The following is a 16,218-nucleotide window of genomic DNA, read 5'->3' on the forward strand; positions in this document are numbered from 1 at the left end:
GATCAGTTTAGTTCAATGGGAAGGGGAAGGAGAAGGGTTAACATCTTCAAGTAATGTGACGGGCTAGGGAAAGGGAAGAACAGTAAGAGCACTAGGCCAAGGTTTGAGTACAAACAAAATACATATTTGCCAGTCAATCATGTCCCAGTTATCAAGGAGTCGTCACGGAAACAGTTCATCACCTCTGGGGTAAGACCCAAGCTTCCAGGACGGGTTGTGACGAGCGCTCAAGCTCTTTTCTTGCAGAAGCACTTTAAGTCTTTTCCTGAACAGCAAGTGATTGTCTACTGATCTGGCAATGATTCTGGCCACGAATGTTCCTGGAGAATGTCTTTTTTCTTGGTGGGAGCGATGATGACCGACATAGAGTTTGCAGATATTAAGAGTCTTGTAGGATAACACTTTGAGATAATTATGTTCAAGGTGTCAGTTAAGCCATTGGTATACAGATTGAACGGCACCTTGCCCCTTACTGTTATTCAGAAAGCACTTAAGAACAGTGCCCAGACCAGCCCACACCATTCTACCACCTTGGACAGCAACAGGTGAGGAGACAGAGGAAGTCCCCCAGCAGGTGGCTCATAAGAGGGAAAAGACTAGGGCCTCTGCAACTGACTTGTGCCTTCCTGAGTCTGGGGAACGGTAGAGAAAGATAGGGGTGCTAACGGCCCACATCCCCAGTCAAACTGCACCACCCCTTCCCACAGTGCTTTAGCAAATGACTTGGCTGCAGTGGGGGTGCTAGCACGATGCCTGCCACTTAACAACTGTCACTCACTTATACTGTGCAAGCATGAAATAATATGACAAAGGCAGGTCATTGAATACTGCAGGTGACTAGTCATCCTCTGACCCTCCCGTGCTGCGCCCACTCTATGGCTTGTTCATCATCAGCTGATGCCTCTGCACCCCCAAGCGAGAATAGCTTGTGGATCGTGAGCTTAACTGAGGCGACTCTCAAATTCAGCTTCCTGCCATCATCTGCACCTCTCCAGAAGCCTTCCTCTTCTCACCCACAGTCATGAGGAGGTTAGTATAAAGGCCATGAGACCTTACCCGTCCTCCTGGCTGATAGATCAGCCAGGAATATCGAGGCTTAGTACCACCAATAATTTAATCCGCCAGTCACGAAGTCAAAGTTATGAATAGAACTTTATTCTGTACAGATACAAATATCAAAGCAGATAGCTATCTGGCTCCCAAGCACCTTGCCAACACTTGAATTGAGGTTCACTCTGGCTCCAAGGTTCCTTAAAGATACTGGCAAATGTTGTATTCAGCTGTGTAGATCTTTCCTTGTTCCTTGAGCTTTAGAATAAGTCATTTCCCAAGAGATGCATAAAGGATTTCTTCCAAAACACACAGCTGTAGTTGCTTTGCTTTGTGTGTCTTTGTTTGAAAGAGGATGAGTCTCTAGGCACAGATAACACTTTGAATGGGAGTTCATTTTGACAACAAGGTCTCTTTGCACAGAACAAACATTTCTGCTTTTGGCAGTCATAGTGTTGACACAGGCTCAAAGTTAATTCTGCACAGTGGCAGCTGAAAACATGGTTAATCATTTCTGAACAGGCAGCAGGAGTTGGGATCAAAATGGCGGATGTTTTCAAGATGGCAGCGAAGTCAATTCTATCTAAATTGAGTTAACCATAGGTTTTAATACAAATGCGAATGTCTTATGCCAATGTTCATAATCAGGCAGTATGTATGCGAATATGGTTTAACAAACCCTCCTTTTGGCCAAGAGCATTACTCAAACATTTGCTTTACTCAAAACCCCACGCCTCAATGTCCGTACATCCTGAATCACATTCTTCAGAAATATCAATCGCCATAAATTCCTTGATAGTAATATCCATCATTACTAAAACATTCGTAGTTTCCTTGGGCGCATGTATCTTAGGTTCTAGTGTACCTATCGTTTGTGCATAACATCCTCCTAACATCGATGTTCCTGCCTAACAATGGCAGGAAGATATTGTACACAACAACAACAAAACCAGTAGAACACCAAGAACTAACATTAGGACTGAAAAGAGTTTCCAACCCCATGATCATAGTAAGTCCCAGAACCAAGCACTAAGATCCCAATTTCCCTCGGGGACATGTTCTTCAGTACTAAAGGTATGCAGATTTTGTATTGCCTTGAATATAGTAGGGGAGGAGTCAGGTACAAAAACACACCAATTTACATACCCTACCACGCTCAGCTAGGATGGCGTCTAGCACCATCCTATTTTGGAGGGCCACTAATCTAATTGCCTTTTGCTCCAGAGTCATGTTGTACAGAATATTGATGGTCCTATTGATGGTTTTTTCCAGTACCCTTACTAGTCTTCTGATATCCTCGGAATTCATTATCTGTCCCCAAAATGGCACAAAGGATTTTGCTACATCACCCATGACTTGCGAAGGAGTATCACCATTTAATCCTGCCTTGGATGAGCTCTAGAAACTTCAGAGGTGGTAGCCACATATACCCCTGGTAACAAGATACCCAAATAACAAGTACCCTGCCAATCTCTAGGTAACCAAGGATAGGCTTCATTGCCACAAACAAAGTAAACGGGAACTCCTACATACAAAGGTCTGTCCTCACTGGCTAGATTTGCAATGTTAGTGCAACCCTCAAATATACTCATTGGCTGAGAACCATCCCTTTGTATACAGAAGGAAACAGAGTGGGGGCTATAATTAATAGTATAGAAAGGAGGCATGGCATCCCGGTTGCCTACGGCAGTCATCTTGAAAGAAATTATTGACTCAAAACGTTGAGAGTCTATCAGAAGGCCTAATAGAAGCAACATTGAGTTTGCTTCTATTCGCAAAGAGAGAACATCCCAAAGGTTTTAGGACTCATTTTTCAAATTCATTCAAATTAGTCCCATCGAAGTTCCCAGAAATACTATTGTTCCAATGTCCAAAACATAGTGCCCTGAGCGAGACGTAGCATGCAGTAGTTAAAGGAAGAGGATGAATATACCAGCCCAGTCCCTTTTCCCTGTGTTGTGGGAAGTGTGAACTCACCCAGCAATTCGTTCTGTTTAGAATTGCATGGGTCGCGTTCATAATCATTAGGAGAGTATTATTATGATAACCCTGTCTAAGTTGGGAGTCTCGTGAAGGAAAAGTGTGCAGATGCACGAAAGGAGAAGACACAGTGGAGATTATTTCAGTGGGTAACAAAGTTTCAAAGGGATGCACCCCTTCCATGTACCAGAACCCAAGCACAAATATAATTACTAAACAAACTAGTACTGTTTTTACAAAACAGCGGGTCCTCAAGGACCATGATCTCTGATGAACAGGTTCTTTGTCAGCCACAAGACCAATAGCTTGCTCCCCACGAGTGGATTTAGGAAGGGCATTGTTTCTCAGAGTCTGTTTAGAAGCCTCTCCGTTAGGCTCTTTTAGTTCATCTGTCGGTGGCTCCTGACCATGTGGCCTATCTTGCTTGAAGGTGACTTTGCCAGTCCCTGCCTCTTGTTTATTTTCAGCAAAAGAGTGACAAGGGACTGGCTCAGCGATGATTCCTTGTGGGCACTGCAGATGCTGTGCTATAAGTCTGGTGTCTCGGACGCAGATCGTACCTCAAAACTCCAGGTAGGGTGTGATCTGCGAACAGAGTGTCATCCCTTCCTGAAGGAAGTGATGAAGCAGAAGCAAAATTGCTCAATGGTGAAGAAAGATCCAAAGAAGAACTCGGAGGCAAAGCAGCAGTCTCCCCAGGCCTCAATGGCTCAGGAAGGATTTCCGGGACACCCTTGGTGTCGGTTAGAACAGCCTTGTGATGAGGAACAGAGTGAACAATCTCCTTCTCTTCCCCTTTGTCCTGGGGCAGAGGAAATAGGTATCTTCTTGATGTGCGTTGCGTGAATCCAGTGTTGTTTCCCTTCCCTTTGTACAGCGGTCTCTGTGGCAAGGAGGACCTGATACAGTCCTTTCCATTGAGGTGCGAGACAGGAGGCTCTTTCAAATGATTTGACAAGCACCCAGTCGCCAGGTTGGAGTCAATGACCTGGACCCTCGTATTTTACTGGGAGGGTTTCTCGCACTTATTGATAAATCAAATACAAGTTTTGAGTTAACTGCTCTACATCTTTTAACTGCTTGGGTTTGGGTACATTCCAAATATTGGCTGGTCTCCCCATGATTATCTCATAGGCAGAGAGCCCTGTCCTAGACTGTGCAGACGTCCGCATGGACAATAGAGCTTTCGGTAAGGCAGCTGGACACTTCAAATTGCTACTCGCACAGATTTTCGCCATTTTATTCTTTAATATACCGTTATGCATTCTACAAGTCCGACACGCTGAGCGTGTCTGGCTGAATGGAACCGTTTATCGATCTGCAATCCCACGCATACTTGCAGGATAACAGCAGCGATAAAATGTGGGCCATAGTCCAACCAAATGACTCTCGGCAAACCAAACCTAGGAAAATATTCCTTCAGCATGGTTTTCACCGTCATGATTGCTGTGGAATCTTTTAAAGGAAAAGCTTCGACCCATTTACTGAAAGCGCAAATAACTACTAGAACATATTTGTAATTCTGACAACTCTCCATTTCAATGAAATCAAAGTGTATAGCTTCAAAAGGCATAGAGGGGGGACCAAAACTACCCCTCGGTGTCGATGTACCTTTCCCAGCATTATGTTGTAAGCATACCATGCAATTTTGGACATAAACGCTCAGCAGTTTTTGAGATATTTACATTCACCCAGACAGGTACAAAAGTTTACAAATCGTTTAAGCACATATGTGAGTTGGACCATGAGCCATCGTAACTATAGCAGTGACATAAGCATCGGGCAGCATCCATTTTTGTTTCGCATTATCTACCCAACAACCTTCATCGTCTAAACTTGCTGAACCCTCAGCCCACTGTTTAAGTTCGTCTGGCGTGGCATCAGCCTGAATGTCTTTTATACAAACAATTCCTACATCTATTAAAAAAGTGTTAGTGACCTCTTTTGTTATATACATTTTGGAATGCAAATCGGTGGCAGTCTGTTTAGCTATTCTGTCAGCAAAAGCATTTCCTTAACTTACATCATCTGTTACTTTCTGGTGTGCTGCATACTTCATTATTGCTAACTCGGTAGGAAGCGCAAGTGCTGAAAGTAGCCGAACTATCAAAGTGTGATGTTGTATTGTGTATCTTAGTTCCATGCGAGGTCAAGAACCCTCTCTCTGCCCATAATCGACCGAAGTCGTGAACCACCCCAAAGGCATACTGACTGTCTGTAAATATATACACACTAAGCCCCGTGGAAAGTTCACAAGCTCGAGTCAATGCAATAATCTCTGCGGCCTGCACAGAGTTATGCGGAATTAATTTGGTTTCCACAATAGTGCTTAATATAGTGATTGTGTAAGCAGCAGTGGATGTACCATCCGGAAGTTTGAAGGAGGAGCCATCGAAAAACAGCTCCCCTTGTGGATCTTTTAACAGTGCATCACTTAAATCAATTCTGCCCTTAGTCTCTTGTTCTGTAGCATAGAGGCAGTCATGTGACATCTCATCACTGCAAGCAATTTCTTGCAGAAGAGGCAATAGTTCGGCCGGATTTAATCAGCAGCATCTCTTAATTTGGATATGCGGTGCAAATAGAATCAGCTGGTATCTTGGTAATCGTGCTGATGTGAGATGTTGCATTTGCGCGTTCTGTTGATAGAACCCTTCACCTTCCATCTGGCCTCCCCAAGGATATCTTCTTTGGTTGACATGAGACCTTACTCTTCCACCTTGTCTCCCCGATGATATTTTCTTTGGTTGAAATTAGACCTTCCCCTTCCACCTGGCCTCCCCAAGCATATCTTTATTGGTTGCCCTTTTTGTAGTTTATTTGCAGATATCTGTCTGGTCTTATCAACCATCCAGCCGCAATGCTGTATCAATATCAGCCATGCATGTCTCACTGACTCCCAAGATGTGTATGTTATAGCTGCGACTCTTACTGCCCTCCACCCCCTTTCTCTATCGTGAGGTCAGAGAGGGTGGTTTTCATGTCGCCCACGCTCTTAGCCACCTTCAGGAGAATCTAGTGTGTGTGTCAGCCACTCTTGAGGTTGGAGGGTCTGCTGGCTTTGCTTTCCTTGGCATTTGACTTTCACCCACCAAACCTCTTTTTAAACTGAGTAGAAATCTGTGGTTCTCACCAAATACAAATATTGCTCAGGTGTCTCATTCAAATCGATTAGGAAATAAGAGCCATGAAGAGAGCAGGTTCTCCCATTCTAGGATCCCGGGCTAGCTACCGGGCTAGATGTTGGATTAGCTACCGGGCTAGCTGCTGGCCTAGATGCTGAGTAGCTACAGGGCTAGATGCTGGGCCTGCTGCCTTAGCAGGAGATTTACTTTCAGCTCACAGACCAAAGAGGATTTCTTACACTCTTTTTCTTTTTCTTTTCCTTCACAGCACATTCGTTGAAGTGCTACACATGCGCTGAAACAACTAACATTGCTGGCTGTAGTACCACAACCACCTGCCCTTCAGGAAGTGCCTACTGTAGGACAGTGGAAGCTACTGCATCAGGTAAGAGATCACTAACACTGGTGCACCCAATCTTCATGATTAACAAAGTCTGCATTTCTAAGCGCTATACTTGAGGATAGTATGTAGGCACCCACTCCTCACCATATTTGTGACGGGCTGAAGAGAGCACAATCTATTCTTTGAAATGGCAAGACTCAAAGGCTGAACATCCTTGGTCAGGAAGACTGTAGAACTAAATCTAAAAGCTGACCCAAATTGGGATCGATCGGAGGGTGGGGGCTGTGGACTATAATGCAGCTCAATGGGTATTGCTATTAACCAGGATACTGATATCAGGTTCAATGTCCATTTAAATGTTTCACGCTCATCTTGAGGTTATGATGTAATACAATGCCCTCCCCAAGAACAACCCCCATTAGCCCCTGTTCGACCTTCTGCACATCCTAAAGGAACCAGCACAAGTATAACACAACATCGGTTTCAGATTTACATAATAGAAGACATATCCCATCCAGCTTGATGTCATTTCTACATCCTAAATTCAAGAATGTAAGAGGAAAAAGAGTTTAGACTGCTCACAAAGTCATCTCCTGTATTCTTAATGGAACATATTTTTTATGTTCCTTCAATCATGCAAAGATTTAGGCAGTACAGAATCTCTGTCCTGTCCAAGAAGAGAATCCACATCCAAGCCTGCATCTCGGCGGCCTCTAACAACATGGCCAAACTCTTTAAAATCTGCAAGGAGAAGGCCAATCCTTCTGCAGTCTCTACCTCTCCTGTTCCCTCCCAGGCCCTCTGTATGGCTCTGCCTTCTTACTTCACCTCTAAAACCCAGGACATTCTGTCCTCGACCTCCTCTTCCTCTCTCTCTCTACCTCTCATGATCCTTCTCTGGCCACTTCCCCCTCTACTCTTTCTTTCTCCTCTTTCCCTCTGACAACTCCCGATGATGTTTCTAGACAAGTCTGATCTATGAAAGTGTCGTCCAAACAGGTGCTCACCTGCTACCCCAAAACCATCAAGGACCACATTGACACCCTCACTCCAGGCTTGGGGCAATTTCTGCAATCACTCTTTCACCACAGGATCCTTCCTTTCTCTCCTCAAGCACTCCCTTGGGCCTCCCCTCCTTAGAACGCCTTCTGCCGACCCTACTATCTTCTGATCTCTATCACTGCTTTCCTGGGCAAACTCCTGGAAAAGCTGGCCATATCCCTGCTTACTCTCCACACTGAATCTGTTGGTTGTCTCCATGACCATCATTCTGTCTTCAGAGCAGCCAGAGGCACGGAAACTGCTCTCCTGAACACCTGTGAAGATGTGCTCTCTAATCTTGATTCCAGCCTTCCTTCTGTCCTCATCCTCCTTGATTTTGACACAGTCAATTATGCCACCCTGATCAATGGACCACGTGAGAACATGGGCATCACGGATCAGGCCCTAGAGTGGTTGACCTCCTTCCTGCTGGACCAACCCTCCCAAGTCCAACTTGGGCCCTTTCTCTCCACCACCTCTCTCTCTACCTGTGCAGTTCCCCGGGGCTCTATCCTCTCACCCTGGCTCTTCAATGTCTACCTGGCCCCTTTGGCCCACCTGATATCTAACTCCTCCTCTAACTTTCAGTGTTACGTGGACGCAACTCAGCTCTCTTTCAGGCTCCCCTCGACTCCTCTCCTCTCTCGCTCATTCCTGTCTATCCGCGATTCAGATTGGTACGCCTCCAAAGATCTCCGCCTTGATGCCAGTAAGATGGAGATCCGTCTCACTGGGACCCCTGCTCCCGCTTTCCATCCTACACTCTAACCGCCCTCCATGGGCCCTCTTCCTTCGCCTTCCTGTGAGGCAACTGCTGCTACCAGGTGTGAACCATGCCCAGTGTACCCTACTGCTGCTACTATGTGTGTACATGCCCAGTGTACCCTACTGCTGCTATGTCTGAACCATGCTCAGTGTACCCTACTCCTGCTACTGTTTTTGAACCATGCCCAGAGTACCCTACTGCTGCTATTATGTGTAAACCATACCCAGTGTACCCTACTGCTATTATTATGTGTAAACCATGCCCAGTGTACCCTGCTGCTGTTACTATGTGTGAACCATGCCCAGTGTACCATACTGCTGCTACTATGTGCGCACCATGCCCAGAGTACCCTACTGCTGCTACTTTATGTGAACTATGCCAAGAGTAGCCTTCTATTGTTACTATGTGAGAACCATGCCCGGAGTACCCTACCGCTGCTACTATGTGTATACCATGCCCAGTGTATCCTACTGTTGTTACTATGTGAACCATGCCCAGAGTACCCTACTTCTGTTACAATGTGTGAACCATGCCAAGAGTACCCTTCTATTGTTACTATGTTTGAACCATGCCCAAAGTACCCTACTGCTGCTGCTATGTCTATATCATGCCCAGTGTACCCTCCTGCTGCTACTAAGTGTGAACCATCTTTATAGTACCCTACTGTTGGTACTATGAGTGAACCATGCCCAGAGTACCCTATTGCTGCTACTTTGTATAAACCATGCCCAGTCTACCTTATTTCTGCTTCTATGTATGAACCATGCCCAGTGTACCCTACTGCTGGTACTAGGTGTAAACCATGCCCAGAGTACCCTAGTGCTGTTTCTTTGTGCAAACCATTCCCAGAGTATCCTACTGCTGTTACTATGTGTGAGCCAAGCCTAGTGTACGCTACTGCTGTTACTATGTGTGACCCATGCCCAGTGTACCCTACTGCTGTTACTATGTGTGACTCATGCCCAGTGCATCCTACTGCTGTTTCTATGTGAGAACCATGCCCAGTGTTTCCTACTGCTGTTGCTATGTTTGACCCATGCCCAGTGTACCCTACTGCTGTTACTCTGTACAAACCATGCTCAGTGTATTCTACTGCTGTTACTATGTGTGAACCATGCCCAGTGTACGCTGCTGCTGCTACTATGTGCAAAGCATGCCCAGAGTACCCTACTGCTGCTACTATATGTGAACCATGCCGAGAGTACCCTACATATGCTATGTGTAAACCATGCCCAGTGTACCCTACGGCTGTTATCATGTATAAACCATGCCCAGAGTACCCTAGTGCTGTTACTTTGTGCAAACCATTCTCAGAGTACCCTACTGCTGTTACTATGTGTGAGCCAAGCCTAGTGTACTCTACTGCTGTTACTATGTGTGACTCATGCCCAGTGTACCCTACTGCTGTTACTATGTGTGACTCATGCCCAGTGCATCATACTGCTGTTTCTATGTGAGAACCATGCCCAGTGTTTCCTACTGCTGTTGATATGTTTGACCCATGCCCAGAGAACCCTACTGATGTTACTCTGTACAAACCATGCCCAGTGTATTCTACTGCTGTTACTATGTGTGAACCATGCCCAGTGTATGCTGCTGCTGCTACTATGTGCAAACCATGCCCATATTACCCTACCGCTGCTACTATGTATGAACCATGCCCAGAGTACCCTACTGCTGCTACTATGTGCGCACCATGCCCAGAGTACCCTACTGCTGCTACTTTATGTGAACTATGCCAAGAGTAGCCTTCTATTGTTACTATGTGAGAACCATGCCCAGAGTACCCTACCGCTGCTACTATGTGTATACCATGCCCAGTGTATCCTACTGTTGTTACTATGTGAACCATGCCCAGAGTACCCTACTTCTGTTACAATGTGTGAACCATGCCAAGAGTACCCTTCTATTGTTACTATGTTTGAACCATGCCCAAAGTACCCTACTGCTGCTGCTATGTCTATATCATGCCCAGTGTACCCTCCTGCTGCTACTAAGTGTGAACCATCTTTATAGTACCCTACTGTTGGTACTATGAGTGAACCATGCCCAGAGTACCCTATTGCTGCTACTTTGTATAAACCATGCCCAGTCTACCTTATTTCTGCTTCTATGTATGAACCATGCCCAGTGTACCCTACTGCTGGTACTAGGTGTAAACCATGCCCAGAGTACCCTAGTGCTGTTTCTTTGTGCAAACCATTCCCAGAGTATCCTACTGCTGTTACTATGTGTGAGCCAAGCCTAGTGTACGCTACTGCTGTTACTATGTGTGAACCATGCCCAGTGTACCCTACTGCTGTTACTATGTGTGACTCATGCCCAGTGCATCCTACTGCTGTTTCTATGTGAGAACCATGCCCAGTGTTTCCTACTGCTGTTGCTATGTTTGACCCATGCCCAGTGTACCCTACTGCTGTTACTCTGTACAAACCATGCTCAGTGTATTCTACTGCTGTTACTATGTGTGAACCATGCCCAGTGTACGCTGCTGCTGCTACTATGTGCAAAGCATGCCCAGAGTACCCTACTGCTGCTACTATATGTGAACCATGCCGAGAGTACCCTACATATGCTATGTCTAAACCATGCCCAGTGTACCCTACGGCTGTTATCATGTGTAAACCATGCCCAGAGTACCCTAGTGCTGTTACTTTGTGCAAACCATTCTCAGAGTACCCTACTGCTGTTACTATGTGTGAGCCAAGCCTAGTGTACTCTACTGCTGTTACTATGTGTGACCCATGCCCAGTGTACCCTACTGCTGTTACTATGTGTGACTCATGCCCAGTGCATCATACTGCTGTTTCTATGTGAGAACCATGCCCAGTGTTTCCTACTGCTGTTGCTATGTTTGACACATGCCCAGAGTACCCTACTGATGTTACTCTGTACAAACCATGCCCAGTGTATTCTACTGCTGTTACTATGTGTGAACCATGCCCAGTGTATGCTGCTGCTGCTACTATGTGCAAACCATGCCCATATTACCCTACCGCTGCTACTATGTATGAACCATGCCCAGAGTACCCTACTGCTGTTACTATGTGTGAACCATGCCCAGAGTACCCTACTGCTGTTACTATGTGTGAACCATGCCAGAGTACCCTACTGCTGCTACTCTGTCTGAACCATGCCCAGTGTACCCTATTGCTGCTACTATGTGTGAACATGTCCAGTGTGCCATACTGCTGTTACTGTGTGTAAACCATGCCCAATGTACCCTACTGCTGCTACAATGTGTGAAACATGCCCAGAGTACCCTACTGCTGTAACTATGTGTGATCCATGCTCAGTGTACCGTACTGCTGCTAGTATGTGTAGAGCATGTGCAGAGTAGCCTACTGCTGCTACTATGTGTGAACCATGCCCAGAGTACCCTACTTCTGTTATGATGTGTGAACCATGCCCAGAGTACCCTACTGCTGCTACAATGTGTGAACATGCCCAGTGTAACCTACTGCTGTTACTATGTGTAAACCATGCCCAGTGTGCCCTACTACTGCTACTATGTGTGAACAATGCCCAGAGTACCCCACTGCTGCTGCTATGTGTGAACCATGTCTGTGTACCCTACTTCCGTTACTATGTGTGAACCTTGCCCAGAGTACCCTACTACTGTTACTAAGTGTGAACCATGCCCATAGTACCTTACGGCTGCTACTATGTGTGGACCATGTGTAGAGTACCCAACTGCTGTAACTATGTGTAAACCATGACCAGTGTACCCTACTGCTGTTACTATGCGTGAACTATGCCCAGAGTACCCTACTTCTGTTACGATGTGTGAACCATGCCCAGTGTACCCTACTGCTGCTACTATGTGTGAACTATGGCCAGTGTACCCTACTGCTGCTACTATGTGTAAACCATGCCCTGTGTGCCCTACTGCTGTTACTATGTGTGAACCATCTTCATAGTACCCTACTGTTGTTACTATGAGTGAAACATGGCCAGAGTACCTTATTGCTGCTGCTATGTATGACCATGCCCAGTCTTCCTTATTGCTGCTTCTATGTATGAATCATGCCCAGTGTACCCTACTGCTGTTATTATGTGTAAACTATGCCCAGAGTACCCTAGTGGTGTTACTGTGTGTAAACCATGCCCAATGTACCCTACTGCTGCTACAATGTGTGAAACATGCCCAGAGTACCCTACTGCTGTAACTATGTGTGATCCATGCTCAGTGTACCCTACTGCTGCTAGTATGTGTAGAGCATGTGCAGAGTAGCCTACTGCTGCTACTATGTGTGAACCATGCCCAGAGTACCCTACTTCTGTTATGATGTGTGAACCATGTCCAGAGTACCCTACTGCTGCTACAATGTGTGAACATGCCCAGTGTACCCTACTGCTGTTACTATGTGTAAACCATGCCCAGTGTGCCCTACTACTGCTACTATGTGTGAACAATGCCCAGAGTACCCTACTGCTGCTGCTATGTGTGAACCATGACTGTGTACCCTACTTCTGTTACTATGTGTGAACCTTGCCCAGAGTACCCTACTACTGTTACCAAGTGTGAACCATGCCCAGAGTACCTTACGGCTGCTGCTATGTGTGAACCATGACTGTGTACCCTACTTCTGTTACTATGTGTAAACCATGACCAGTGTACCCTACTGCTGTTACTATGCGTGAACTATGCCCAGAGTACCCTACTTCTGTTACGATGTGTGAACCATGCCCAGTGTACCCTACTGCTGCTACTATGTGTGAACTATGGCCAGTGTACCCTACTGCTGCTACTATGTGTAAACCATGCCCTGTGTGCCCTACTGTTGTTACTATGTGTGAACCATCTTCATAGTACCCTACTGTTGTTACTATGAGTGAAACATGGCCAGAGTACCTTATTGCTGCTGCTATGTATGACCATGCCCAGTCTTCCTTATTGCTGCTTCTATGTATGAATCATGCCCAGTGTACCCTACTGCTGTTATTATGTGTAAACTATGCCCAGAGTACCCTACTTCTATTACGATGTGTGAACCATGCCCAGTGTACCCTACTGCTGCTACTATGTGTAAACCATGCCCTGTGTGCCCTACTGCTGTTACTATGTGTGAACCATCTTCATAGTACCCTACTGTTGTTACTATGAGTGAAACATGGCCAGAGTACCTTATTGCTGCTGCTATGTATGACCATGCCCAGTCTTCCTTATTGCTGCTTCTATGTGTAAACCATGACCAGTGTACCCTACTGCTGTTACTATGCGTGAACTATGCCCAGAGTACCCTACTTCTGTTACGATGTGTGAACCATGCCCAGTGTACCCTACTGCTGCTACTATGTGTGAACTATGGCCAGTGTACCCTACTGCTGCTACTATGTGTAAACCATGCCCTGTGTGCCCTACTGCTGTTACTATGTGTGACCCATGCCCAGTGTACCCTACTGCTGTTACTATGTGTGACTCATGCCCAGTGCATCCTACTGCTGTTTCTATGTGAGAACCATGCCCAGTGTTTCCTACTGCTGTTGCTATGTTTGACCCATGCCCAGAGTACCCTACTGCTGTTACTCTGTACAAACCATGCCCAGTGTATTCTACTGCTGTTACTATGTGTGAACCATGCCCAGTGTATGCTGCTGCTGCTACTATGTGCAAACCATGCCCATATTACCCTACCGCTGTTACTATGCGTGAACTATGCCCAGAGTACCCTACTTCTGTTACGATGTGTGAACCATGACTGTGTACCCTACTTCTGTTACTATGTGTAAACCATGACCAGTGTACCCTACTGCTGTTACTATGCGTGAACTATGCCCAGAGTACCCTACTTCTGTTACGATGTGTGAACCATGCCCAGTGTACCCTACTGCTGCTACTATGTGTGAACTATGGCCAGTGTACCCTACTGCTGCTACTATGTGTAAACCATGCCCTGTGTGCCCTACTGTTGTTACTATGTGTGAACCATCTTCATAGTACCCTACTGTTGTTACTATGAGTGAAACATGGCCAGAGTACCTTATTGCTGCTGCTATGTATGACCATGCCCAGTCTTCCTTATTGCTGCTTCTATGTATGAATCATGCCCAGTGTACCCTACTGCTGTTATTATGTGTAAACTATGCCCAGAGTACCCTACTTCTGTTACGATGTCTGAACCATGCCCAGTGTACCCTACTGCTGCTACTATGTGTAAACCATGCCCTGTGTGCCCTACTGCTGTTACTATGTGTGAACCATCTTCATAGTACCCTACTGTTGTTACTATGAGTGAAACATTGCCAGAGTACCTTATTGCTGCTGCTATGTATGACCATGCCCAGTCTTCCTTATTGCTGCTTCTATGCTGTTACTGTGTGTAAACCATGCCCAATGTACCCTACTGCTGCTACAATGTGAGAAACATGCCCAGAGTACCCTACTGCTGTAACTATGTGTGATCCATGCTCAGTGTACCCTACTGCTGCTAGTATGTGTAGAGCATGTGCAGAGTAGCCTACTGCTGCTACTATGTGTGAACCATGCCCAGAGTACCCTACTTCTGTTAAGATGTGTGAACCATGCCCAGAGTACCCTACTGCTGCTACAATGTGTGAACATGCCCAGTGTACCCTACTGCTGTTACTATGTGTAAACCATGCCCAGTGTGCCCTACTACTGCTACTATGTGTGAACAATGCCCAGAGTACCCTACTGCTGCTGCTATGTGTGAACCATAACTGTGTACCCTACTTCGGTTACTATGTGTGAACCTTGCCCAGAGTACCCTACTACTGTTACTAAGTGTGAACCATGCCCAGAGTACCTTACGGTTGCTACTATGTGTGGACCATGTGTAGAGTACCCAGCTGCTGTAACTATGTGTAAACCATGACCAGTGTACCCTACTGCTGTTACTATGCGTGAACTATGCCCAGAGTACCCTACTTCTGTTACGATGTGTGAACCATGCCCAGTGTACCCTACTGCTGCTACTATGTGTGAACTATGGCCAGTGTACCCTACTGCTGTTACTATGTGCAACCCATGCCCAGTGTATTCTACTGCTGTTACTATGTGTGAACCATGCCCAGTGTACGCTGCTGCTGCTACTATGTGCAAACCATGCCCAGAGTACCCTACTCTTGCTATTCTGTGTGAACTGTGCCGAGAGTACCCTACATGTGCTACTATGTGTAAACCATGCCCAGTGTACCCTATTGCTGTTACTATGTGTGACCATTGCCCAATGTACCCTACTACTGTTACTATCTGTACGCCCTGCCCAGATTTCCCTAGTGCTGTTACTTTGTGCAAACTATTCCCAGAGTACCCTACTGCTGCTACTATGTGTGAACTGTGCCGAGGGTACCCTACATATGCTACTATGTGTAAACCATGCCCAGTGTACCCTTTTGCTGTTACTATGTGTGACCATTGCCCAGTGTACCCTACTACTGTTACTATCTTTACGCCATGCCCAGTGTACCCTACTTATGTTACTATGTGTGAACCATTCCCAGAGTACCCTACTGCTGTTACTATGTGTGAACCATGCCCAGTGTTTCCTACTGCTGTTACTATGTTTGTCCCATGACCGGTGTAGCCTACTGCTGTTACTCTGTGCAACCCATGCCCAGTGTATTCTACTGCTGTTACTATGTGTGAACCATGCCCAGTGTACGCTGCTGCTGCTACTATGTACAAACCATGCCCAGAGTACCCTACTGCTGCTACTATGTGAGAACCGTGCCGAGAGTCCCCTACATATGCTACTATGTGTAAACCATGCCCATTGTACCCTATTGCTTTTACTATGTGTGACCATTGCCCAGTGTACCCTACTGCTGTTACTATGTGTACACCATGCCCAGTGTACCCTACTTCTGGTACTATGTGTGAACCATGCCCAGAGTACCGTACTGCTGTTACTATGTGTGAACCATGCCCAGAGTACCCTACTGCTGTT

General features: G+C 46.1%; 1 protein-coding gene across 1 annotated transcript in view; it reads left to right on the forward strand.

Moving 5' to 3' along the window:
• Positions 1-16,218, forward strand: part of LOC138498717 (secreted Ly-6/uPAR domain-containing protein 2-like) — a 162,485-nt gene that overhangs the window by 74,638 nt on the left and 71,629 nt on the right. Inside the window, exon 3 of the mRNA XM_069622359.1 lies at positions 6,424-6,540. Coding sequence (XP_069478460.1) covers positions 6,424-6,540 — 117 coding nt within the window. The remainder of the gene's footprint in view (positions 1-6,423; positions 6,541-16,218) is intronic.

Source organism: Ambystoma mexicanum, chromosome 5q (assembly GCF_040938575.1).
Source record: "Ambystoma mexicanum isolate Mex_15411 chromosome 5q, UKY_AmexF1_1, whole genome shotgun sequence".
Taxonomy (NCBI): domain Eukaryota; kingdom Metazoa; phylum Chordata; class Amphibia; order Caudata; family Ambystomatidae; genus Ambystoma; species Ambystoma mexicanum.